The sequence below is a fragment of the Trichomycterus rosablanca genome, chromosome 18 (genome assembly GCF_030014385.1).
Source record: "Trichomycterus rosablanca isolate fTriRos1 chromosome 18, fTriRos1.hap1, whole genome shotgun sequence".
Lineage (NCBI taxonomy): Eukaryota > Metazoa > Chordata > Actinopteri > Siluriformes > Trichomycteridae > Trichomycterus > Trichomycterus rosablanca.
Genome location: NC_086005.1, coordinates 6,808,540 through 6,836,484, shown reverse-complemented (window position 1 = coordinate 6,836,484; position 27,945 = coordinate 6,808,540). Strand labels below are relative to the sequence as shown.

General features: G+C 40.5%; 1 protein-coding gene across 4 annotated transcripts in view; it reads right to left on the bottom strand.

Moving 5' to 3' along the window:
• The window catches only part of cntfr (ciliary neurotrophic factor receptor), a 323,782-nt gene that overhangs the window by 112,730 nt on the left and 183,107 nt on the right, over nt 1–27,945 (bottom strand). For all 4 annotated transcript variants that reach the window (XM_063014160.1, XM_063014161.1, XM_063014162.1 and 1 more), the window contains one exon: nt 20,581–20,662. In XM_063014160.1, coding sequence (XP_062870230.1) covers nt 20,581–20,662 — 82 coding nt within the window. The remainder of the gene's footprint in view (nt 1–20,580; nt 20,663–27,945) is intronic.

Genomic DNA, 27,945 nt, shown 5'->3' with positions numbered 1-27,945 from the left:
ATTTATTTATTTAATTTGTTTCATTTCAGGTTTTTTTTTACACAAAAGGGAAATGTGCAGCATTGTTTTGCATAGTTTGTACCAACCTCAAAAATAAAAGGAAATTTATTATTTTGATAAATAAAAGATAAGCACAAACAGTATTTAAATTTTTTTTAAAGAGAAATAAAAAAAGAAACTTTATTTTAATAATTTGTCTTCAATTTAGTTTTGTTTAAAAAAAAAAAACATTGTATCATGAACCCAGTATCGTGAATCGCATTGCATCATGGGTAGACTGTATCGTTACATCCTTATTGTTAATACTAGCAGATATCATTATTAGTAATTATTCTGGTCATGGATAAGTTCATACACACCAGGCTGTCAGGATATCAGGTAAATGTTATAATAAGCTTTTTTTTAAATATCCATTTAAAAAAAGAAACTGATAGAAAGCAGTAGTGTGAAAATATTTACAGTAGATTTAAAGCCTTTTAAAACCCAACCGAGCTGGAACACACTGTCATTAGAAACACAGCAGGGCAGTGGAAAGTTAATAATGTATTCAAAATAGAAAATCCCACAGAAAAGTGTCATGGTAGGAGGCTGAGAAATCAGGGATGAAATTAATACACAAACAAAGAACTGCGTTTAAAACTGAATATTATTTCAGTTGCAAATCACAGATTGGTGTCTGGATGCCGATCATCTCTCTGACCTGACTTACACACTTATTGGACGCTTTAAATCAGTTATGTAAAAGAAATGATTTGCTTCCAAGGGAAGATCCTTTCATGTTCCAGCATAACGGTGCAACTGGGCACAAAGCAAAGCAAAGTCTATAAAGACATGAAGAAAAACTCAGTATAAAGAAACTCCTGACCTCAGCCCCACACATGAACTGGAATATCAACCGAGGTTTTCTTGACCAACATCAGTGCCCAGTTGTAAAAATACTCTTTTTACTAAATGGGCACAAATTCCCACAGACATTATTTAAAGTAGAAGAGTAGCTGTTATAGCTAAAATGACCACAAAGCGTCACTATATTTTAATACCATGTTTTTGGTCAGGTCATGGTCAGGTGTTCAAATGAGTTGAGGCATATAGTGTATTTAGTGAAATTAAAATGATGCATTAAAATACAAGAGCTATAAATGAGCCAGACTGAACAAGAATATTTGAATCTGCTAAATATTTGAAACATTGCTAAATAAACATGGAAGATTATTGGAGAGTTCTGATATGAGATGAAACATCTTTCACTGGCCGAGCTGAGTGAGATCAGAGCATTTAATAGAAAGTCTGGTTTGGCTGAACTGATCTTCACTGCTTCTGTAGAGCAGCAGGACTAAACCATCAGAGATTTAATGGTCATAAGATTTTTAAGGATTTTGTAGGATCTGCAGTTAATACGGAGTTTTACAGGCAGTCGGTGTAAACTGAATAAGCCGACACTAATCTGATCAGACTTTGTAAATAAGATTTAGCTAGTTCTGAATGATGCATCTTGCGTTCTTATCAGGAAAACAGAGACAGCGGGGTATCAGCAACATGTTGCAATCGCCCAATCTAGAGGTTAAGCTAGGCTATATTAAAGTCTATACCAGTTTATTAACTTCATGTAGGTATAACATGGGTCTTACTTTTGCTGCCTCACTACTGATAATACACAGATCAGCTGTAACATTAAAACCACCTCCTTGTTTCTACACACGGTCCATTTTATCAGCTCCACTTACCATATAGAAGCACTTTGTAGTTCTACAATTACTGACTGTAGTCCATCTGTTTCTCTGCATGCTTTGTTAGCCCCCTTTCATGCTGTTCTTCAATGGTCAGGACCACCACACAGCAGGTATTATTTGGGTGGTGGATCATTCTCAGCACTGCAGTGACACTGACATGGTGGTGGTGTGTTAGTGTGTGTTGTGCTGGTATGACTGGATAAGACACAGCAGCGCTGATGGAGTTTTTAAACACCTCACCGTCACTGCTGGACTGAGAATAGTCCACCAACCAAAAATATCCAGCCAACAGCGCCCCATGGGCAGCGTCCTGTAACCACTGATGAAGGTCTAGAAGATGACCGACTCAAACAGCAGCAATAGATGAGCGATCGTCTCTGACTTTACATCTACAAGGTGGACCAACTAGGTAGGAGTGTGTAATAGGGTGGACAGTGAGTGGACACAGTGTTTAAAAACTCCATCAGCGCTGCTGTTTCTGATCCACTCATACCAGCACAACACACACCAACACACCACCACCATGTCAGTGTCACTGCAGTGCTGAGAATCATCCACCACCTAAATAATACCTGCTCTGTGGTGGTCCTGTGGGGGTCCTGACCATTGAAGAACAGGGTAAAAACAGGCTAAAAATGCAGAGAAACAGATGGACTACAGTCAGTAATTGTAGAACTTCAAAGTGCTCCAATTTGGTAACTGGAGCTGATAAAATGGACAGTGATTGTAGAAACAAGGAGGTCATAATGTTATGGCTGATCGGTGTATACAGTAACCACAAAATATGGAATTCATTTATCAAATCACTTGTTACATTAAGGACCTTAACTATAGATTTTGGATTTGCAAAGCAACTATTAGGCTTTAGATTGAAATCAGTGACCTTATCTAGGGCTGATATAGGAACATCAGTATTTCCGTTTATGAATTAGTAAAGGAATAATTATAATCATTCAAAACTTTGTGTCTGTGCTGCTAAATCAATCTTAGGTCAATGTAAGGTTTTGCTAACTTCCGTTTAATTCTTGTGATTCCTCCATGTGTGCTGGAGACACTTGAATTTAAGGCATTTCCTTTTACACACACACAAGTCCAAATTTAGAAGTGTTATTTGAACAGATGATTACAAAAAACTATTTCCATAACCGTCCAGAAACATCTGGTTGACGATACATGCATCCACACGTGCAACTCGATACAACGCAAGAGGGATAAACACCAGGCGTCCCTCCATCCCTCGAACACGTAGGCCAAGGCCACAATCGTCTTGTATTTACAAAGCAGCATCAGTTTGAGAAAAAGCCTGGGAGGTGGGTAGTGTGTGTGTGTGTGTGTAATCAAACAGATGTCTAAAGATGTTAGATGTTGTGATGCCGCCCCCGGCTATACATTGATGTGTTGATATAAAGTTTGGTTACGGCGAGACTGAGAAAGAGAATATTCACACCGGGACAGAATAAAGAAATATCCCGAGGCTCAATGCTGACCAAGCCGCACGCAGTCGCAAAAACACTGGCATCCATTCCGTCGATATAAAGTACCTTCATTAAAATGTATATATTCCATCAATATAAAGTGCATTGAAATGCAGCTGGGCTTTTATAGAGCTGGCTGATTTACAGTACACTAATGAACTCAACGTATTTAAACCTTATTTTGTGTTTAGGTCAAGTTTGTTCCATTTGCCATTTCTGCTGTCATACTTCATGCTTACATACACTGACCGGCAATTAAGGGTCAGTTTGAATTTTCTAGATTTTCCTAGAATTTTCAAAAATAAATTGTGTTTTGGTCTGATATGAACAACCATCAAAAATGTAAAAAGTACAAAGTAATATGTTATTTATTTATTAGGGTTTTAACGTCATGTTTTACACACTTACATTCATGACAGAAACGGTAGTTACTCGTTGCACAAGATTCATCAGTTCAAGTTTAACGTCAAACAGTCATGGACAATTTTGTATCCCCAATTCACCTCACTTGCATGTCTTGGACTGAGGGAGGAAACTGAAGCTCCCAGAGGAAACCCACGCAGACACAGGGAGAACATGCAAACTCACCACAGAAAGTATCCGGACCACCCCACCACGACAATGCTACCCACTGAGCCACCGTGCCGCCCCGTACGGAATAATAAAAATAAATAATGTATGCCTGGGTGTTATGTAACTGGAAAATAATCAATATGATGATGTGACCTAGTCCTAGTAAAAATCGGATGTGCTGTTATCACCCTAAAGCTGATGATTTTTCAACAACTGTACTCCCCAGAGTGCTATTTTAAAGAAGTAAACATGAGAGAAAGGCTGTTACAGCTAATAACAGTAATTCAGCTGTGATTTGGTTGCCGGCACAAACCTTAGATCATTCCAGCTGTGACGTTATTTGTTCTACACCACGAACTTATTATATTATTATTACATACAGTATTCATATACAGTATAATGTGGGGAAGTGAGCATTTAACCACTTACGCTTGCATAATGGGGGGGGGGGGGGCTATTATGTAGAAAAACTCAAAGTATGGACAGTGCTTACTGTAGAGCAGTGCCTGGTTTAAAAAAAAGAAACCCTGCAACTGAGAGTGTAATAAAACTACAATAATGAATTTTAATGTGTTTTCTAAACACAAACACGTATTTCATGGTTGAAGGAATCACACTTTCTGAAAATTACATGTACATTGTTTATGTAAATTGGATTCTAAGGTAATGCAGCGCGCACACACTTTTACAGAGCGTACAATGGTAAAATTACACAGCAAAATTACCTTTGGAAACTCAACCATTAATGTAATGATGCAACATCGTCCTACTGGTGCACTATTATTTCCTACTTATGACATTATATGTGTTCTGTATTAGGCTTTATTATAACTCAGCCGGGACTATTTACTGCGCAGTACTCAATTTAGTGCTGTGATTACCCATCAGCTGCACGGCCCAGCCTCAGATTATTCTATCCAAGTTGTATATTCTTCATGTTATTTGCAGATCTCAGGATGTAATTTCAGTTCAAATGTATGTGTTACATATGAACAAGACTAATAATTCTGTTGGGGCAATAATTAAGAAGTTTAGAAACACATGGAGCTGTTATAAACCTGCCTGGTGAAGCACACTAGTGTGATACAACCACAAAAGTGAGGAGGACGATTAGGAGGGCAAATATCACAGTTTGGGATTTGCAGATGATCTTAGCATTTTTGAGTCATAATGTCTTTAAATATATAATTACATTCCATCTCCATGCCAACAATAGATAGGTAGGTTATACTACCTCACTGATCATTTGGTATTATATATATATATATATATATATATATATATATATATATATATATATATATACCAAAAATTCCCAGAAAGGGTTTAATGAGCAAGGAAATGCCACCACCTGATCTAAACCTTGGTAATAAGGGGTCAGCTGGAAGAATAGAGATTCCTTGCTCCGGATTGTTTCTCCAGATGTTGATCTCTTCAAGCATTATGAGGGGGAAAAACAATGCAATTGTGTTACCAAAGTTAGGTTTCACAAGGTACTAAATAAAAAGGTGCAATAATTATGAAGTATAAGTGTCCAGACCAAGTGTAAAACTCATCTTGTTCTTCAATTATACAGGACAATGCATTTTAGTGCTGATCTTTTATCTTTACACCTTTGGACTAAAGATAATATGTTTTCTTTCTACATCTTGAATCACTGTTAACTAAAGTCTCGTCTCTTTTTTGGCTAAAGTGAGTTTATTTCAAAGTTTCATCAGTTTCATCACTGTTAGTTTCATCAACTTCACACCTGAAGAGATGAATTGCAACACTGTTCATATATATATATATATATATATATATATATATATATATATATACAGTGTATCACAAAAGTGAGTACACCCCTCACATTTCTGCAAATATTTCATTATATCTTTTCATGGGACAACACTATAGACATGAAACTTGGATATAACTTAGAGTAGTCAGTGTACAGCTTGTATAGCAGTGTAGATTTACTGTCTTCTGAAAATAACTCAACACACAGCCATTAATGTCTAAATGGCTGGCAACATAAGTGAGTACACCCCACAGTGAACATGTCCAAATTGTGCCCAAAGTGTCAATATTTTGTGTGACCACCATTATTATCCAGCACTGCCTTAACCCTCCTGGGCATGGAATTCACCAGAGCTGCACAGGTTGCTACTGGAATCCTCTTCCACTCCTCCATGATGACATCACGGAGCTGGTGGATGTTAGACACCTTGAACTCCTCCACCTTCCACTTGAGGATGCGCCACAGGTGCTCAATTGGGTTTAGTCCATCACCTTTACCTTCAGCTTCCTCAGCAAGGCAGTTGTCATCTTGGAGGTTGTGTTTGGGGTCGTTATCCTGTTGGAAAACTGCCATGAGGCCCAGTTTTCGAAGGGAGGGGATCATGCTCTGTTTCAGAATGTCACAGTACATGTTGGAATTCATGTTTCCCTCAATGAACTGCAGCTCCCCAGTGCCAGCAACACTCATGCAGCCCAAGACCATGATGCTACCACCACCATGCTTGACTGTAGGCAAGATACAGTTGTCTTGGTACTTCTCACCAGGGCGCCGCCACACATGCTGGACACCATCTGAGCCAAACAAGTTTATCTTGGTCTCGTCAGAGCACAGGGCATTCCAGTAATCCATGTTCTTGGACTGCTTGTCTTCAGCAAACTGTTTGCGGGCTTTCTTGTGCGTCAGCTTCCTTCTGGGATGACGACCATGCAGACCGAGTTGATGCAGTGTGCGGCGTATGGTCTGAGCACTGACAGGCTGACCTCCCACGTCTTCAACCTCTGCAGCAATGCTGGCAGCACTCATGTGTCTATTTTTTAAAGCCAACCTCTGGATATGACGCTGAACACGTGGACTCAACTTCTTTGGTCGACCCTGGCGAAGCCTGTTCCGAGTGGAACCTGTCCTGGAAAACCGCTGTATGACCTTGGCCACCATGCTGTAGCTCAGTTTCAGGGTGTTAGCAATCTTCTTATAGCCCAGGCCATCTTTGTGGAGAGCAACAATTCTATTTCTCACATCCTCAAAGAGTTCTTTGCCATGAGGTGCCATGTTGAATATCCAGTGGCCAGTATGAGAGAATTGTACCCAAAACACCAAATTTAACAGCCCTGCTCCCCATTTACACCTGGGACCTTGACACATGACACCAGGGAGGGACAACGACACATTTGGGCACAATTTGGACATGTTCACTGTGGGGTGTACTCACTTATGTTGCCAGCTATTTAGACATTAATGGCTGTGTGTTGAGTTATTTTCAGAAGACAGTAAATCTACACTGCTATACAAGCTGTACACTGACTACTCTAAGTTATATCCAAGTTTCATGTCTATAGTGTTGTCCCATGAAAAGATATAATGAAATATTTGCAGAAATGTGAGGGGTGTACTCACTTTTGTGATACACTGTATATATATATATTCTACAGACACACAACAGAATTAGATACCCATAGATCATCAGTTCCAGGTTTTAGAACGTATGGTAGGTGCCCATCATCAAAGGCTTCCCCCAGACACTCATAATTAAAGCCTATATACAGTTGTGAAGCACATCTATCATGGTTAGTAATACTTTTATTAAACATTCCATACTTTATCTGACCTTAAAGCTTTGATCTTTTGGTCAGTCTTTGGTTCAATACTGCACACCAGGCTGGGGTAGCTGGCCAGGAGGACAGAGAGAATTTGAAATGCTATTCACAGGCTCTGAAAGCTTTACCTGAACAGGCTCACTGCCAGTCTCATGAAAAATCCATCAACTATAGCAGATTTATTAGGGCAAAGATAGAACCATGAAATAAAGTAATATACCTTATAAAACAGTAATACAGACTGATTTACTGAGCTGATGTGATTAAAACCGCCATGACAGATAAACTATTTACATAGGAGTTACTAGTTACCCAAAATAGCTGAACAGCTGCACCAAGGTGCAACAAAATGTCATTTCACTGTTATTTTTGCTCCCAATAACTAAGTGTTATATTTAAAAAAGCTGTAGCTCATCATACAAACAGCTTGAACCAGAGCTGAAAAGCTGCTGTAAAAATGTTCAAACAGAGCCAAAAAAACAATGTATATTTGAGCTCATGTGGCATAATGGTAACAATCACACTGCTGGTAACAGAGATGAGGGTTCAAATCCCAGGCTGGACTCAAAAAATACAGAAGCTGCTTGGTGCTACATGAACCTCGCAACTGTGAGGCACTGCATATTAGTACACCCTTAGTGTTAGGCCCAAACCTGGATAAATAGGAGAGTTGCTTCAGGAAGGGCATCCGGCATACTCCACAAAATCTAATATTTGGAGGAATGATCTCCTGTGGCGAATGCTAGCAGGAACAGGTGAAAGAAATCATTCATAAATCTATTGTGTGCAAAGCACCGTTTGTGAGGAATAAAAAATTGAAAATCTGGCAACTTCAACAACATGACTGTGCTGATTTACACCTGGTTTTGGGAGGTGAAATCTGCTTCCACTAATAGTCCTGACCTGAGTAAATTAAATATAGTATGTAATCAAGCACAATACCAACCTCTCAGCCATTATTTTGCATGAAATTCCTAATCTCTTTTGTTGACACATGAACCATCCATTACTTTGCAACCAAAAGTCTGCTGTCAGTCATGGCATTCAGACTCTGGGGTGCGTTCACATCACACCGATGACCCATGAAAGATCCTGGCAAACATGCATGCGTTAAAGAAATTCTACAAAACCACACCATTCCCATTTTCATTTATGGCATTTAGCAGACACTCTTATCCAAAGCGACTTACATATTTGACCAGATACAATCCAAGCAATTAAGGGTTAAGGGTCTTGCTCAAGAGACCAACAGTGGTTATACATTCGCTAAATGTATTAAAAAGTTCTTCTACATCTGAACAAAAACAAAACTTCATCCAACAGAGTCCACCAGAGTCCAAATGTGTCAGTAGATTAAGACGAACTATCAGACGTGCCAGACAGATTCAACAACAGAACACTGTGTTACTCGCTGAAGAAAGGTTTGGAATACACACCAGCCGACCGCATTCGCTGCTTTTACCTCAGAGTGTAAACACTCTCATGCCTGTTTGAGTCCAACTTGGCCATGCTGTTTGGCCCACTGGCAGAAAGGAAGCAGATATATCTCACAATAGTATTGAATTTGTTAGACTGGGGAAAGATTAAGAGCAGACGGATTCACTGAAGGAACACCACCACAAAAGCATTCATCAATACGGACCACCCTACGCACGCTGGAGACGAGATCAGAATCTTATTCCAAGCATCTGGGATTTGTAGAGGCTGGTGGTACTTTAATGGAGCGATGCTATCAGAGAGACAGGAAGCAGAATCGTGAAACAATGAAACATTTTTAGCTGTGAAAAGATTTGAGCAAGCTAGCTTTGGCATGCCACTTCAGAGGTGCTGACATGGAGAAATAGTCCAGTCCAAGGTCTTAAACCAGACCAGTTTATTATAAATATTGTTAGATGTTAGGTAATAATTTTATTAGATATTAGAAGTTTTTGACACAACACCAACAGTGATACATCTTGTGTTTCACTGTTGCACAAGAAAAAAAAAGAGCAACCCTAGAACTGGTAAGTGTTTGTCCTTCTCTGATAATTTTTTGTTTGGGCTGGTACTAAAAGAAAATAAAAATATCTACCTGCATCGTATGAGCTACAGTGCCTTGCAAAAGTATTCAGCCCCCTTGAACTTTTCAACCTTTTGCCACATTTCAGGCTTTAAACATAAAGATATGAAATTGTAATTTTTTGTGAAGAATCAATAACAAGTGCGACACAATTGTGAAGTGGAACGAAATGTATTGGATATTTTAAACTTTTTTTAGAAATAAAAACCTGAAAAGTGGGGCGTGCAATATTATTCAGCCCCTTTACTTTCAGTGCAGCAAACTCACTCCAGAAGTTCAGTGAGGATCTCTGAATGATCCAATGTTGACCTAAATGACTGATGGTGATAAATAGAATCCACCTGTGTGTAATCAAGTCTCCGTATAAATGCACCTGCTCTGTGATAGTCTCAGAGTTCTGTTTAAAGCGCAGAGAGCATCATGAAGACCAAGAAACACACCAGGCAGGTCCGAGATACTGTTGTGGAGAAGTTTAAAGCCGAATTTGGATACAAAAAGATTTCCCAAGCTTTAAACATCTCAAGGAGCACTGTGCAAGCGATCATATTGAAATGGAAGGAGTATCAGACCACTGCAAATCTACCAAGACCCGGCCGTCCCTCTAAACTTTCAGCTCAAACAAGGAGAAGACTGATCAGAGATGCAGCCAAGAGGCCCATGATCACTCTGAATGAACTGCAGAGATTTACAGCTGAGGTGGGAGAATCTGTCCATAGGACAACAATCAGTCGTACACTGCACAAATCTGGCCTTTATGGAAGAGTGGCAAGAAGAAAGCCATTTCTCAAAGATATCTATAAAAAGTCACCTGGGAGACACACCAAGCATGTGGAAGAAGGTGCTCTGGTCAGATAAAACCAAAATCGAACTTTTTGGCCACAACGCAAAACGTTATGTTTGGCGTAAAAGCAACACAGCTCATCACCCTGAACACACCATCCCCACTGTCAAACATGGTGGTGGCAGCATCATGGTTTGGGCCTGCTTTTCTTCAGCAGGGACAGGGAAGATGGTTAAAATTGATGGGAAGATGGATGGAGCCAAATACAGGACCATTCTGGAAGAAAACCTGTTGCAGTCTGCAAAAGACCTGAGACTGGGATGGAGATTTATCTTCCAACAAGACAATGATCCAAAACATAAAGCAAAATCTACAATGGAATGGTTCACAAATAAACGTATCCAGGTGTTAAAATGGCCAAGTCAAAGTCCAGACCTGAATCCCATCGAGAATCTGTGGAAAGAGCTGAAAACTGCTGTTCACAAACGCTCTCCATCCAACCTCACTGAGCTCGAGCTGTTTTGCAAGGAAGAATGGGCAAAAATTTCTGTCTCTCGATGTGCAAAACTGATAGAGACATACCCCAAGCGACTTGCAGCTGTAATCGCAGCAAAAGGTGGCGCTACAAAGTATTAACGCAAGGGGGCTGAATAATATTGCACGCCCCACTTTTCAGTTTTTTATTTCTAAAAAAAGTTTAAAATATCCAATAAATTTCGTTCCACTTCACGATTGTGTCCCACTTGTTGTTGATTCTTCACAAAAAATTACAATTTCATATCTTTATGTTTAAAGCCTGAAATGTGGCAAAAGGTTGAAAAGTTCAAGGGGGCTGAATACTTTTGCAAGGCACTGTATATTCAAGTAAATTTGTCTTCTGCTGCTGGTGGAGCCCTGATTGCAGTCGAGGTGGGTATATTGCTGCTCACGCCTCCTCCGACCCACGTGCAGCACTTAGCGGAACCCTTTTTCACCGATGCACTCTGCACAGGCGCCTCTCTATCTGCCAATCAGGGTCCTTGCAGAGCGTTTGAAGACCCCACCCACATAGTCCGGTCATCCTGCCCTAGCAGAACCGTGTCTGCTGCAGGAACAGCCAATTATGCCCGCTAGATGGCGCGCCCAGCCCACCGGTGGCAACACAGAGTTTCAAACCGTGGAGTTTAGAATCTCTGCGCTGGTGTGCTAGCGGAATATCCCCCTGCGCCACCTGGGCACCTGCAAGAAAATTCCTACAAGCACCCAGTTGCCAAGTCATTCACATTTGGTCATTTAGCCTTATTCTAGTCCCAAGGGGGCACAGACATCTGAAACTAACTAATGTGCTCTGATTGGTACAGTAAACCCCCCTGACCCCCCCCCCCCCCCCCCTTCTCTGAGTCAGTAAACATAATTAAAACAAACAAAAAAAGACGTGATCAGCAATGATGAAGGGAGACGTGTTTGTTAGTGATGCCTAGCTGGTGAAGTAAACGTCTATGATGTTGATTCATGGCAGAAGTAGGAAATCTATTGACAGACATGAGTTTAAATGATTCATACACTGTTTGCGAAATGTTTATTTTCCAGTGTTTGCCGGGTTAACAGGCCTTCCAGGGCCGGCGAGAACAAGGCGGGTTCTTCTAACTGAATCTGGTTTATGTAGCTTGACACGGAATATAATATGCATTTAAAGTGGAACAAGAGCGACTTCAAAGCCGACGATCTGTACACATCATCATTGTTTAATGCACCTGCCTGGATTCATAGCATTATTTATCAATGCCTGAGTACTTGCCACGTGTTACAGCACCTCACTCCCTCATTCTGCTCCTCTGTCGTTTTACTTTTACTTCTTTTTTTGCTAATTACTTTAAGCAAGCGCTTAAAGTTTACAATGGCTGAGGCTTCTTCCTTTTATAGCACAATGTGGCAAGCATTGACAACTCGTGACAACATCCACACTCCGGACGCAGTGCTAGAAGTTACACTTACACCAGTACACACCTCACTTGTCACTAACGGTGCCAGAATTCACACCACAACCGTTTACTCTGCAGGTTCTCTCCATAAGAATGTAGACATTTTTTAAAGGTTTCTGTACAGTACTGAAGGAAGTTTCACCCTAATCTTATCTGTACCTTTGGATATTAGCAAAGCCAACATTCTGATGTCTGTACAATTGCAGTAAGTCCTGTAAAATTCAGCATGGAATTCAGAATTTCGACTTTTGTACCTCAGGTACTTTACAAAAGTATTGAGACATGCAAAGCTCAGTTTAAAGAAACTTCAGTGTCCTGCACAGAGCCCTGACCTTAGTACCAATGAGGAATGAACTAGATTAATTGAGTGTCCAGCCATACTAATACTCTTTTGACTAAATGGGGACAAATTTCCACAGACATACTTCAAAGTATTGTGAGAAGCCCTTCTCAGAAGTTTGTTTATTAGGATTTTAACGTCATGTTTTACACTTTGGTTACATTCATGGCAGAAACGGTAGTTACTCATTACACAAAATTCATCAGTTCACAAGTTAATATCGAACACAACCATGGACAATTTTGTATCCCCAATTCACCTCATTTGCATGTCTTTGGACTGTGGGAAGAAAACCACACAGACATGGGGAAAACATGCAAACTCCACCAGGGGATCGAACCCAGGACCTTCTTTCTGAGCAACAACAGTGCTACCTACTGAGCCACCGTGCCGCCCCCTTCTCAGAAGAGTGGCTGTTGTTATAGCTGACAAGATCATATATCATTTGTTTTTGAAATGGTTACCAACAAGCTCATGGTCAGGTGTCCTAATACTTCTGGCCATGAGGTGCGTATAAGGTTAATATTTTTACTATTACACAGTTAAATTGTTGAACCAATTTAAATACATTAAGTGTATTTATATATAAGGATAAACTGCCTGACAATCCACAGGTCCAGGTGGGACCCCTCATTGGTTGTGTTTACATCATTTTCTGTCAGCCAACAAGAGCCCTGCATTCCTCAGATCAAAACATGACAGAATCCTGTGTCGTCAGGAATTATGGGGTCAAATGGGGTCAAGTTAACAAATTACTTTCCATTTGTGGTTCACCTTTTGCTTCTACATAGAACCTAAAAAGCCTTGGATACACAGTGATGATTTATGTGTTTAAAGATTTTTATTAGGGTTTTTATTAACATTTTATTATCCCATACTCTGTATCGGTCCGATATTGGCCCAAATCACTGGATCGGATATCGGAAGGTAAAAAACGTGTAATCCGATCCGATACTGTTGCTTAATGTAAATAAAACTTAATGTAAATAACACTTAATGTAAATAACACAATGTAAATAAGGCCACTGTTTGTGTGTAAAGCAAATAACACACGAAGATACGTTCCAACAGAGTTACTGCCACTCACTCTTGATGACATCAATAACATGTGCCACTCATCTGCAACAGCCATTCAAAAATTAAAACACACTGATCTACTTAAACTTTTAGCATTTAAAAAAATCATCTACTACTGCCACAACTAAAAACACTGTTTAAACACAATAAAAATAGCTTTATAAATGATAAATCAGACTTGAACAAATCTGTCTTGTTCCGGCTTGGAGATATCTCACATCCTCAACGATTAATCCATTAGTGTTATGAAATAAACAAACTACACCGTTTCTCATTTTCCTTTTCAAAATCCAGCAGGTTTTTTAATAATCTAAAAACATGACAGAACTTTAACAGAAAATCTCAACTCTGCGTCAATTCTGATTGGTCCATCACGTTTGATTGACATCCACATCTTCCAATTGTAGACACTTTTGTTAAACAAGCCAAAAATGCTGCTAAATGTTGTTTGTGTAAAAGTGAAAATTAAAACAGCAGTTTTGTGTAAGTGTGATGTTGTTGGTTCTGTATTTATTCCTTTAGAATATCAGTTTCAGTCTGAGCATTGTTATTTAGATAGCTAGATAATGCTAACCATGGTGCATTGAGACATGTACAGGTCCTTCTCAAAAAATTAGCATATTGTGATAAAGTTCATTATTTTCCATAATGTAATGATAAAAATTAAACTTTCATATATTTTAGATTCATTGCACACCAACTGAAATATTTCAGGTCTTTTATTGTTTTAATACTGATGATTTTGGCATACAGCTCATGAAAACCCAAAATTCCTATCTCAAAAAATTAGCATATCATGAAAAGGTTCTCTAAACGAGCTATTAACCTAATCATCTGAATCAACGAATTAACTCTAAACACCTGCAAAAGATTCCTGAGGCTTTTAAAAACTCCCAGCCTGGTTCATTACTCAAAACTGCAATCATGGGTAAGACTGCCGACCTGACTGCTGTCCAGAAGGCCATCATTGACACCCTCAAGCAAGAGGGTAAGACACAGAAAGAAATTTCTGAACGAATAGGCTGTTCCCAGAGTGCTGTATCAAGGCACCTCAGTGGGAAGTCTGTGGGAAGGAAAAAGTGTGGCAGAAAACGCTGCACAACGAGAAGAGGTGACCGGACCCTGAGGAAGATTGTGGAGAAGGGCCGATTCCAGACCTTGGGGGACCTGCGGAAGCAGTGGACTGAGTCTGGAGTAGAAACATCCAGAGCCACCGTGCACAGGCGTGTGCAGGAAATGGGCTACAGGTGCCGCATTCCCCAGGTCAAGCCACTTTTGAACCAGAAACAGCGGCAGAAGCGCCTGACCTGGGCTACAGAGAAGCAGCACTGGACTGTTGCTCAGTGGTCCAAAGTACTGTTTTCGGAAATCAAGGTGCCAGAGTCTGGAGGAAGACTGGGGAGAAGGAAATGCCAAAATGCCTGAAGTCCAGTGTCAAGTACCCAGTCAGTGATGGTCTGGGGTGCCATGTCAGCTGCTGGTGTTGGTCCACTGTGTTTTATCAAGGGCAAGGTCAATGCAGCTAGCTATCAGGAGATTTTGGAGCACTTCATGCTTCCATCTGCTGAAAAGCTTTATGGAGATGAAGATTTCATTTTTCAGCACGACCTGGCACCTGCTCACAGTGCCAAAACCACTGGTGAATGGTTTACTGACCATGGTATTACTGTGCTCAATTGGCCTGCCAACTCTCCTGACCTGAACCCCATAGAGAATCTGTGGGATATTGTGAAGAGAAAGTTGAGAGACACAAGACCCAACACTCTGGATGAGCTTAAGGCCGCTATCGAAGCATCCTGGGCCTCCATAACACCTCAGCAGTGCCACAGGCTGATTGCCTCCATGCCACGCCGCATTGAAGCAGTCATTTCTGCAAAAGGATTCCCGACCAAGTATTGAGTGCATAACTGAACATAATTATTTGAAGGTTGACTTTTTTTGTATTAAAAACACTTTTCTTTTATTGGTCGGATGAAATATGCTAATTTTTTGAGATGTATGCCAAAATCATCAGTATTAAAACAATAAAAGACCTGAAATATTTCAGTTGGTGTGCAATGAATCTAAAATATATGAAAGTTTAATTTTTATCATTACATTATGGAAAATAATGAACTTTATCACAATATGCTAATTTTTTGAGAAGGACCTGTATTATTACTGCTTAGTTGTTTGAGAGGAGAAATGACTATCGGATTGGTATCGGTATCGGCAGATACTCAATTTGAAGTACTGGTATCGGACAAAAAAATGTGGTATAAAACCAGCCCTAGATTTTATTAAATAAAATTTACATTTAATTTATTAATTTGTACAAAATATTACGGACAAAAAACTTGATAAAAGCCTTTATAATGAAATGTTAGAAGTAATAGCAGGATAAAAATTACTGACAAAAATGCTGTAGAGATTTATGGCTTTAAATTCAGGGTCATAAATGATAAATTAATATATATTTTGCACCTAAAGAAAATAAAAAATGGTTTGGATTTTAACTGATAGTTGTAAACAGCTTTTCACTTCATTCAAACTCTGTGTAAACATGTTTTTATTCCATTAAAATAAAAGAAAAATGATAAAGTTTATTCGTATGTATGCTGTAGCATGCTATGCTAATAGCTCAGCTACTGACTACCATGAGGACTTGTAGGTACTAAACCTAATGTGAGGTTTTCTGTTGTTTAAAGTTGTAAAGCTCTAATAAAAGCTCACAGGTTCCCATTGAGGTCTGACATGAACATGACAAACTGGAGGCTATGGAATAAGTAAATAGATAATCTGTATGCTTTCTCACTGCGCTGTAATAACAATACATTTGCATTCACGTCCGTCACCGTGAACGTTTAAGTAACGTCTATTTATTTGTCTTACACAGGCCAGATTCTGTTTCTGGAATGTGCAAGAAAAAAAGAATATCTTACTTCCCATTTAGCACTGAGAGGTCTGAAAGGGAGACATCGAGTGGATTGTGGAAAAGTGAGGACTCAATAGACACTGTGTGTTAAAATAAGCCATAGATTAAAGGCGGCAGGAGCAGTGCCGAACTCAGCAGAATGGGAAGTGGACGGGACAGTGGGTGCACAGATAGATTGTGTCTCATTTGCACTTAGCAGCTCATGAATAATTAAAATGCCAGTGATGGGCTTGTCTGGACGCCCGGCGCAATGATTGATGGAATGAAAAGAGGCTTTGTCTGCTCACTTCTGATGGAGAGAGAACAAGAGATCAAAAAAAGGAAAGAGAGAGAGCGAAAGCTTGAGAGAGAGAGAGAGAGAGAGAGAGAGAGAGAGAGAGAGAGAGAGAGAGAGAGATTAAAGGAAAATAGACTGAATTAGCACACTATCCATTGCTCAATGATGACTAAAGCACATGCTCTTAAAAGGGCATTTGTTTTAAGTTTAGTGCTGTAAAAACACAATTATTGTCTTTAATTAAAAGAAGTAGATCTTTTACAGTAATGGAAGTGTTGCTCTGAGAAACACGGCCAGCTTAAGCTCAAAATTAGAACGCTTTATTTGTCTAATATACATATAGACCTGTTCAGTACAATGAAATGCTTTATCGGCATATCTCTGCTGGTTTGGAAGCTGGGGTACCTAGAGCTCAAGGGCCCAACAGTGGCTGCATGGAAGAGCCGAGATTTTGACCCACAAACTTCTGATCAATAGCACCACTGAAGCTCAAGGGCCCAAAAGTGGCTGCATGGCAGAGCCAGGATTTGATCCCACAAACCTCTGATTGATATTACCACTGGAGCTAAAGGGTCCAACAGTGGCTGCATGGCAGTGCCGGAATTTAAACCCACAAACTTGTGACTGACATTACCACTGGAGCTCAAAGGCCCAACAGTGGCTGCATGAAAGAGCTGGGATTTGATCCCATAAACCTCTGACTGATAGCACTACTGGAGCTAAAGGGTCCAACAGTGGCTGCATGGAAGAGCTGGGATTTTGATCCACAAACTTCTGATTGATATTACCACTGGAGCTCAAAGGTCCAACAGTGGCTGCATGGAAGAGCTGGGATTTGAACCCACAAACTTCTGATTGATAGCCTAAAAGTGTGATTAAGATCTGAGGAAGCAAACACTAGGAGCAAACTGGTTCCAAACGTCAGACTAAGAGTAAATCCAAGCTAAGAATGATTGACTTTTTAATCAAACTTTGTCTCGATATATATAAATCATGTGAATTGATCATAAACACATTTGATTGTGTGTTTTATGAATTCAGAGAATAATGAATCTCATCACTGATGACCTCAGTACCATGAGAGGAGTGTGGGGGTCAAATGTTTCACTTTAATTCATTTCATGTTCCAAGCTTCACTTCAACCCAAATCTAGTAGTGCACAAAATCGCACAAAATCACACACACACACACACACACACACACACACACACACACACACACACACACACACACACACACACACACACACACACCAGAGCAAATCAATCAGTCCACTCTCACTCCAAGCAGAATCACCAACACTTCATACTTTATCATCAGAGGAACAGAATCAGACGGCTGCTGTAAGCATTCATTTTAAAAATGAACAAACACCGTGTCCAAGTTCCACCTCCATCGTTTACGGCTATGAGAAAATCTGATGGAGAGTGGACCGTGTGTGAATGTGTGTGTGTTATGCTTTATTTACCTTTGCAGTAAATTAATGAGCGCTGTTGATAGTTTAATGATGGTGGCCTGTGCCGTGCAGGTCACTCTCATAATTACTCATCAGGATTTTTTTTTCATTGTTTGATCATCTCACCTCCTTCAAGATTGTGTTTGACATTAATTATAACTATCAATTTCCACCAGCGTCACATGCACAAACAATCCCGAGTGCACGAGAGGCCTCCAGATTGCCTGCACACCTTCCACATAACTGCTGTCAAATCTTTGCTTTAATATTATTATATTAAATATATTATATATTATTGTCAGGGTCATGGAAGATCTGGTTCCATAAGGAAACACTGGGCACAAAGCAAGAATACCTGCCACATCACCCCACTGCTGCGTTCTCTCCACGGGCTTTCTGTAGCTCCCCACATTCAGTTTGAAACACTGATGCTCGCCTACAAAGCCAAAAATGGACAAAGTCCCAAGTTACCTTAGAGAATTCATCACACCCCGCTCTGGACCACACAACCTCCAAACCACTAGTCTCACTCATCATGATCCTCCACTCAGAATTTGGGGAAGACAAGCATCAAGGCTCTTCTCTGTACTGGCACCCAAGTGGTGGAACAAACTTCCACCGTCTGTCCGAACAGCCAAGTCTCTCCTTCAAAAGACGATTAAAAACCTTCATCACCTCTTTACTAAGCACTTCAGATGAGAACGAACATCCATTCTAACAGGGTTCCAGCAGATGTGTGTTTTTGGACTGTTGTCTACTTAAACTAGAGTAGAAGAGGTTAACTGTGGAAGCACTTGTGTAAGTCACTGGATAACAGCGTCTGCTAAATGCCTAAATGTAAAATATCTTGGACAGAGCGCCAATCCATCTCCAGGCTTCAGCCACCCCCCCTCAGACACAGCCAATCATACCCGTGTAGATGCCCATCTGCTTGAGAGTACCACTGAGATTCGAATAGTGTTGGGCTGCACCACCCAGAACCTGTGTAGGTGGGTGTGTGTTGTACAAGGCTGCATCTTTTACCAATGCATCATGTACCACTGACAACTTGATGACAGAGTCAAACAATCCTCACAAAGTGACATCATCCCAGCGGTCATTCTGCAGAGGCACAGTAATGATGTAATTAGGGCAGAAGGGCACGATGACCGTCACGGTAATTTGGGGGATGATGACAGAATGAGAGCATTGTTCAGCATCGTATAGATCTACTGCAGTAAGACGTCGACTGTCTGAGTTCAGTCAGTAGTTTTGAAGGAACTGATTGGGTTAGAACGTTTTAGCTGCTCACATTGATTTATTTGTGTATCTTGAAGTAATTAGCCTGAGCGACTCAAATAAACGAAGATAGAGCCACTCACACGACCCAGCAGCATCGATTTTACTAATGCTGGTGTAAGTCTCTCTAATTCTGTTAGGAAGTCTGGAGAACCGGACTAAACTAGATACAGTTTATATATGGGGTACTTTTCAGTGCTAGGTTCCTTTTACCTCCTTAATTTGTATTTAAATTATTTATAATTACCGCAATTTTACTTTAATAGACACAAAGTGTGTAAGTGTATGAAACATCAAACTTCCAAATTTTTATAATAAAACACTAAATGTGCCAACTGATGAAAGAGAATCTGTATTTATGATATTCATTTTACTACGTTTTACATCAGTATTTCATTCTTAAGTATGAGTTTGTCATGACAATAAGCCTATGTAAAAATAAATATAAAATTATTGCCACCTCTATTGGAGAAGTCTGGATGCTGGCAGAGTAAGGGCTTTTCCCAAACTGTTGCTGCAATGTTGTAAGCATATAATTTACTTTTATATCATTAATTTATTACACCACTTAGCAATTGCTTGACGAACACAAACTCAAAAATTAGATGGGCTGTCCCAATACTTCTGCCTATATAATGCACTCTCAGGCACAATGACTGAAATGTCTGAAATCTTCATCGTCAGCAGTAATTGGCTAACACTGATGTGTAAATTGATGTTGAGGGGCTTTAATTTCACTGCTCATCTGCTAGGGTTAGTCAGTCCATGAACATGTTGAGAGCAGAACTAGCAGTCGTGGCCTGCCTTACATTGTAATAGACAGTAAACCATAAAATACTATCTTGTCTTTACTTGATCAAGAAACATCTTACAGCACTATGAGATCCGGTGTTACAGTAGGAAACAGTAGTGAAATCGTATTGCCTATTAGTGTGTTTGCTAAATATTGTTATTTTCATTTAAGACGAACATCTTTCAGGCTTAAACAAAACTGCAAATCTTACAAATGTAAAGAAAGCAGAGTAAAGGTAGACGTAAGGATCCCAAACAAGTATGACTTACCTTGCTGGCTACGTCGCTGGGCGTACACCACCACCAAGGCAGCCAGCACCACACAGCACACCGACGTCACACTGTTGGCCATCTGTGAAGACAATCACATAGTAGCAACGATTAGCTTCTAGACAGCATGGAGATAATCCTGACACCTGTGATACTGATGCTGAGTCAACACCAGGAATTTTGAACTACTCTACTACTTTATGTTCCTCTCATTATGTCTACTCTTTCCTCTCTTACTTACTTAACCCAGCCTGGTTGGGAAAATCAGTGTCTGCAAGGAGCCCTCACCACTCAGACCCACAGATGTGACTTTAAAGTACTGACAAAGACTAAGCCACCCCGATCTTGTCCCCTTTCTTTATGGCCTTAGGGCTTGGAGAATGAGAGGAAGCTACACAGAACAGTAGAACAAGGCCAGTCTCTGTATGTCCGAGGATGTTGGGGTCTTCTAAGAAGTGCAGCACTACTGACAAAACTTAAACCCTCATCAATCGCTTCCTTTTCTGCCTAGAATTTATACAGGGTGTGACAGGTAGTGCTCCTAAACATTGCCATAAGGGTTATTGTGAGTGTGTGTCTTGCCTGTGATAGACTGGCAACCTGTCCAGGGTGTTTCCTACCATTTATCCAATGAATAAGATCCATCGTGACCCTGACCAGGATAATGTGGTAGTATAACACAGGGGTCACACACCTCAGAGTTGGCATTGATTCAAACATCAGCTACTGGATGAGTCTGCGAGATGGGCAACTCAAAAATAATACTAATAATAATGATGAGAGAATTTTAGTCATAAGCACTATTCAAAGTTCCCAAGGACATTGTACAGATAAAGTAAAGAGAACAGCATTAGCCAATCTGTGTTAAAGCCAGATAAAAAGTTGCGTTAAGATGTGTTTTAAAGCCAGTAAAAGAGGTACTTGCACACACGTGGAGAGAAAGTGTGTTCCAAAGTTTTGGGGCTGTCACACCATATCACCACCCGAACACCATAAGTGCATAACCCAGAGAAAGGAACAGCTAGCAAGTAAGTATCAGAGGGTCAGAGAGTGCATGCAGGTGAATATAGCTGGAGAAGACAGCATCAAAAAACCTTCATTGTTAATTCTCAATTTCCTTTTTTTCCTTTTCCACATCGTCTCTCCACTTTCTATCTCTCACATCTCTCAGTTTCTCATGCAACACTGAAACCTGGACCAAGAACAACACACTTAAAAGTCGAGGTATCAATCCGTCTCTCTAACATTCTTTCGCAACATTTAAAAAGACCCGACAGTTAAGACAACACAAAGATGAACTGTTTTTAAGATGCAGATGTGAAGGATTTGAACCACGAAAACATATTTTTCAGTTAAAAACACAAAGCAAGCTCTGAGAGGCAACACAAGCAGAAGACGAATCGACTTTCTGTCCCATAATCCCAACTGTAGTTATTCATTAAAACAGAAATTATGGCACAGCACCGAGTTAAAAGCTGCCATGCTGACGGTTTTAGTGTTGTATCTTCATTAGATTTTTTATTAAACACAGAATAAGTTCCTCTCGGGTCCAACAGATAAGTGAGTGCACGGCAAGGCTAATATTTGTGCTGTACTTTAATCTGTCCACACAGTTAACTACAGACAATATTTTACTTTTAGTCGGCTACTTATAAAAGCACAATTTATGTGTCTGCCGCTAAGCTGGGATTTTAGCACCGGACTTAATTAGCTCAGAATTCATCACACAAGACTTTATGGGGAATTAGAAAAAGCTCGGGTGAGTCCCAGACGTTTTAAATGTGCCAAAATGCAGGGTACACAAACGTCCAGTGAAAGAGGAAGCAGCACTGCTTATATTACATTTTAACATGCACATTACTACTAATACTCCACCTCGCCGGAGTTAGTACTTGTTAGCTTGCAACAGCCGCTCCTCTGAGAAGGCTTCTCACAAGACTGTGTCTGTGGAAATTTGTGCACATGCAGTCAATAGAGCATTTGAACGGCTGGATGTTGGTCAAGAAAGCCTCAATTAATGTCCCAGTTCATTCCAAAGTTGTTCAGTGGGGTCAGGGCTCTGTTTAGGCCAGGAGTTTCTTTAAACCAAACGTGTCTTAATGTCTTTGGACAGTGGTAGACTAGTGGGTAGAGCTTTGGACTATCAATTGAAGAGTTAATAGTTTGAATCCTAGCTCTGCCATTCAGCCACTGTTGGGCCCTTGAGCAAGGCCCTTAAATCTCTTGGCTCCAAGGGTGCCATAAAATGGCTGACCCTGCGCTCTGACCCCAGCTTCCAAACAAGCCGGGATATGTGGGAAAAAACAAAATAATTGTACTGTACCCCTGTATATTTATATATGACAAATAAAGGCATTCACTAATTCATTCATTCTTTCATTCATTTTTATAAAGCTTTAGTCTTAGTATTTGACACTGTATTATACGAAGTGTTTAATTATTAGCATAAACCAGAATGTGTTCAAAAAATCCAAAAACACATAAAAACCACTATATAAATACATCATACAGGACACCTTAAGGCTAAAACTGCCTCCACTATTCATCTAAACATCAGCCAATCAGACAGGATGAGCCAGCAGGGCTCACAAAAGAGGTTCTTAATGCATTTCAAAAGTGTTCAAGATCAGTGGTAGCTCGACGGTAGAGGTAATGGACTAGTAATGTTAAGGTTGCTGGTTCAAGCTCCATCATCAGTTGCCATTGTTGGGCCTTTAAGCCTCAATTGCTTATATTGTATTCAGTGATAATTTTAAGTCAGTTTGGATGAAAGAATCATCTGCTAAGTCCTACAAACATACATGTTCAATAAAGTTAAGGTCAGGCCTTGGTGTCCCTGTGCAGACAACTTTATAAACTCATGGTTTAACAGATTTGCTCTCCAGTGGCCTGCACATCCTGGAATAGGACAAGGCCCTTCCCCAAACTGCTGTCAGAAAGTTGGAAGAATATGATTTATTTATTGCAATTGGAATTGCTTTTGTAATTTATACACCTGTTTTCAATGTGTGACCAAAACACATTAATTAGGAGGCGTCCTCTGACTTAAACAGTTATATTGCTGACATTTCCACACTGTTTAAATCTAAAATGAATCTGAATGCTACACACGGGCTACTTTTATACATTTCTCTTTTTGTACTTCAAAGTTTCACTTCAGCCATTGAACCATTCTGAAGAGCACTTGACTGACACTCTGTATTTATCGCATCATTATAGGAATAAAATGGCTTGACAGTGGTGAAATTAAAGTCTCATCCTCCTGTGAATGCAAGCCAATTCTGCTTTTTGCCCCTCTTGTCCGATGTAGCACTTAGCAGGTTAAAAATATCTGTGATATCTGACAGCTGAGAATCCGTTCTTGTCTTAATGACACCGTGTCAGTGAAGATATTATAATGACTCAGGTATATTGTAAACCATTTTTCTCCATTCTTTTGCTTGTATTTATATTTTTTAGATTTATATTAATGAATTTCCCTTGATGCTGAACAGGCACTTCTTTTCCTGCTTTATTAAAATATATAATTCATTAGAAGTGCTGAATGATTTTTTTCCCTTTTCTTCACAGGTTTTTTGTGATGTGTCATTTTATTTGCATTTAAATTGGTAATTCCAGGCAGAACCTCAAAAGTAGCACATCTATTAAGAATCCCATCGCAGTCAGGAGGATTTCATCATACTCTTGATTGACACACCAACAGGAATCATAAAAGGCCTTTTAGTGGCTGTTTTATCTCTCTCATTGGGAAAAGCTCTCGGTATTTGAAAGTGTTACTCGTGAATCGGCCTGCCTTAGGGAAAGGCAGATTGGAGAGATGTCGAATGTAAATAGATCTCTGAGGTTAGGCGACGGACGCTTACAGTTCATTTTAAAGCAGAGTATGGCAAGTACGGCATGCCAGGGGCTACAAATGAAGTTAAAATGGTACAGAATTAACTCGTTCAGTCTATTTTACATGATCTTTAGGGGTATTAGAAAAAAATACATATATTTTTTCACTGGTATGAGAACCACTAATATGCAAAGTCGTTTAACGCGGTACACCCGTTAATTCCTAATTTACACCTTTTGTTTAGTACAAAAAACTAATAGTATATATTTTTTAAATTAAAATTCTCTTTAGTGCTTCAAATGGCCATTAGGAGTAAAAAAATGATGCTTTGTAATTGAATTCCTGTCCAGGGTGCATTTCTGCCTTAAATATTTCTGCTACAACCATAATGAGCCAGTTTAGACAAACAATATATTTTTCATTAATGAAATGGACCCCTCTAGTATTAGGTTTAGCCCGTGGTAAATATAGTCCTTCTGATTCCTCCCATTTTGTTAGAGCTCAAAACAAAAAATCCATAACTATGATCTTAATCAGTTCTCTGCCAGACCTCCACAGTCATGCAGAGAATCCATCTCCTGCAATTAAAGCCTGGCTTCCTGAGCCCCTCCTGATCATAATTCTCTCAATCAATCAGCCACTATCAAAGATCTCTGCCATTAGCCAGCGTGCTACAGGGACAGCAGGCATGCTACAAATGCACAAGGCCCAGCTTGCCTGCACTGAACAAACGTGACCTCTCAGCTTGGTCTCTAATTGTACGCTGAAGACTGCGTCAGTCCTGTCGAGACCTGCCTAACGACTGGCGTATCGATCAGAGCTTATACATACACAGTCCTGGTTTTGCTCTTAGCACCTTTCTAAAAGGCATTTGTGTGTGTAAATGTGTGTTTAGGTGCGAGGGTGGGCTGGTGTGCGTGAGCGTGCATGTGTAGCATTGTTTAGTTAGCAGGAAGACGAGGAGTTCGGCCATCTGGATTGCATACACAGGGCTGGACCTGCTCCACACCTTAACCAAATACAGGTCACGTCCCAGGAGCTGACCTATCAACCTCGCTGAGTGTATCAAACCAAAGCAAACACGGCGAGTCGGTGGGTGGCAGACGGCTTGTTAGAAGTGATAGGCCGTGTTCCCCTAGAGCATGCTGGGAACAGAATGTATGGGTGTTTCTGGTCAGGTCTTGGGCTCACTCATGAGGTTAATGTCATGAATGCATCAATGCTTTAGAGATAAAAGCATATGAGCATTATGTGGTGTCACTTTGATGTGCATTGACTCTTCATATGCTAATAAATTACACCACTTGTGCAAATGTGAATTCAGTATTTCAATAAAAAAAAAATATATATATATATGCTGCCTACAGTATGTGGACACCCTATATAGTAAGAGGGAATGAGAATCACTGGAAAGTCTGCCCCTTAAAATTGCAAGTGCTAGTATAGTGAACTGATAACATCCAACAAGAATACAGTGTATCACAAAAGTGAGTGCACCCCTCACATTTCTGCAAATATTTCATTATATCTTTTCATGGGACAACACTATAGACATGAAACTTGGATATAACTTAGAGTAGTCAGTGTACAACTTGTATAGCAGTGTAGATTTACTGTATTCTGAAAATAACTCAACACACAGCCATTAATGTCTAAATAGCTGGCAACATAAGTGAGTACACCCCACAGTGAACATGTCCAAATTGTGCCCAAATGTGTCGTTGTCCCTCCCTGGTGTCATGTGTCAAGGTCCCAGGTGTACATGGGGAGCAGGGCTGTTAAATTTGGTGTTTTGGGTACAATTCTCTCATACTGGCCACTGGATATTCAACATGGCACCTCATGGCAAAGAACTCTGAGGATGTGAGAAATAGAATTGTTGCTCTCCACAAAGATGGCCTGGGCTATAAGAAGATTGCTAACACCCTGAAACTGAGCTACAGCATGGTGGCCAAGGTCATACAGCGGTTTTCCAGGACAGGTTCCACTCGGAACAGGCTTCGCCAGGGTCGACCAAAGAAGTTGAGTCCACGTGTTCGGCGTCATATCCAGAGGTTGGCTTTAAAAAATAGACACATGAGTGCTGCCAGCATTGCTGCAGAGGTTGAAGACGTGGGAGGTCAGCCTGTCAGTGCTCAGACCATACGCCGCACACTGCATCAACTCGGTCTGCATGGTCGTCATCCCAGAAGGAAGCTGACGCACAAGAAAGCCCGCAAACAGTTTGCTGAAGACAAGCAGTCCAAGAACATGGATTACTGGAATGCCCTGTGGTCTGACGAGACCAAGATAAACTTGTTTGGCTCAGATGGTGTCCAGCATGTGTGGCGGCGCCCTGGTGAGAAGTACCAAGACAACTGTATCTTGCCTACAGTCAAGCATGGTGGTGGTAGCATCATGGTCTTGGGCTGCATGAGTGTTGCTGGCACTGGGGAGCTGCAGTTCATTGAGGGAAACATGAATTCCAACATGTACTGTGACATTCTGAAACAGAGCATGATCCCCTCCCTTCGAAAACTGGGCCTCATGGCAGTTTTCCAACAGGATAACGACCCCAAACACAACCTCCAAGATGACAACTGCCTTGCTGAGGAAGCTGAAGGTAAAGGTGATGGACTAAACCCAATTGAGCACCTGTGGCGCATCCTCAAGTGGAAGGTGGAGGAGTTCAAGGTGTCTAACATCCACCAGCTCCGTGATGTCATCATGGAGGAGTGGAAGAGGATTCCAGTAGCAACCTGTGCAGCTCTGGTGAATTCCATGCCCAGGGGGGTTAAGGCAGTGCTGGATAATAATGGTGGTCACACAAAATATTGACACTTTGGGCACAATTTGGACATGTTCACTGTGGGGTGTACTCACTTATGTTGCAGCTATTTAGACATTAATGGCTGTGTGTTGAGTTATTTTCAGAAGACAGTAAATCTACACTGCTATACAAGTTGTACACTGACTACTCTAAGTTAGATCCAAGTTTTATTTCTATAGTGTTGTCCCATGAAAAGATATAATAAAATATTTGCAGAAATGTGAGGGGTGTACTCACTTTTGTGATACACTGTAGCTTAGTCAACAGCTGTACACAACATAAGCCTAAAAATGTAAATGAAGAGTAACCAAATCACAACAATCTGACTGACTAACAGGTTCCAAACCTTCCCCAAAGCAAAGAGAGCATGTGAAGTGTTAATTAAAGGCTTCAGAAGTTGAGCTTGGACAATCCTAATTTGACCATGCACAATGCCAAGCATGAGTTGGAGTGGTGTGAAGGACACCAATGCTGCTCTCTGGAACTTAGCAGACACCTTTATTCAAAGCGATGTACAGTATACAGTCTAAGCAATTGAGGGTTAAGTGCCTTGCTCAGGGGCCCAACAGTGGCAACCTTCCACTTACTAGTCCAGTACCTTAACCCGCTAGGCTACAACTGCACCTGGTACAGTACGTAGAAATGAATTCCCTGTAGTCATGGTTCAAGTCAAGGGGTGCAGCAGATATGATGAATCTCATCTGGCAATCCCTTCCACAAC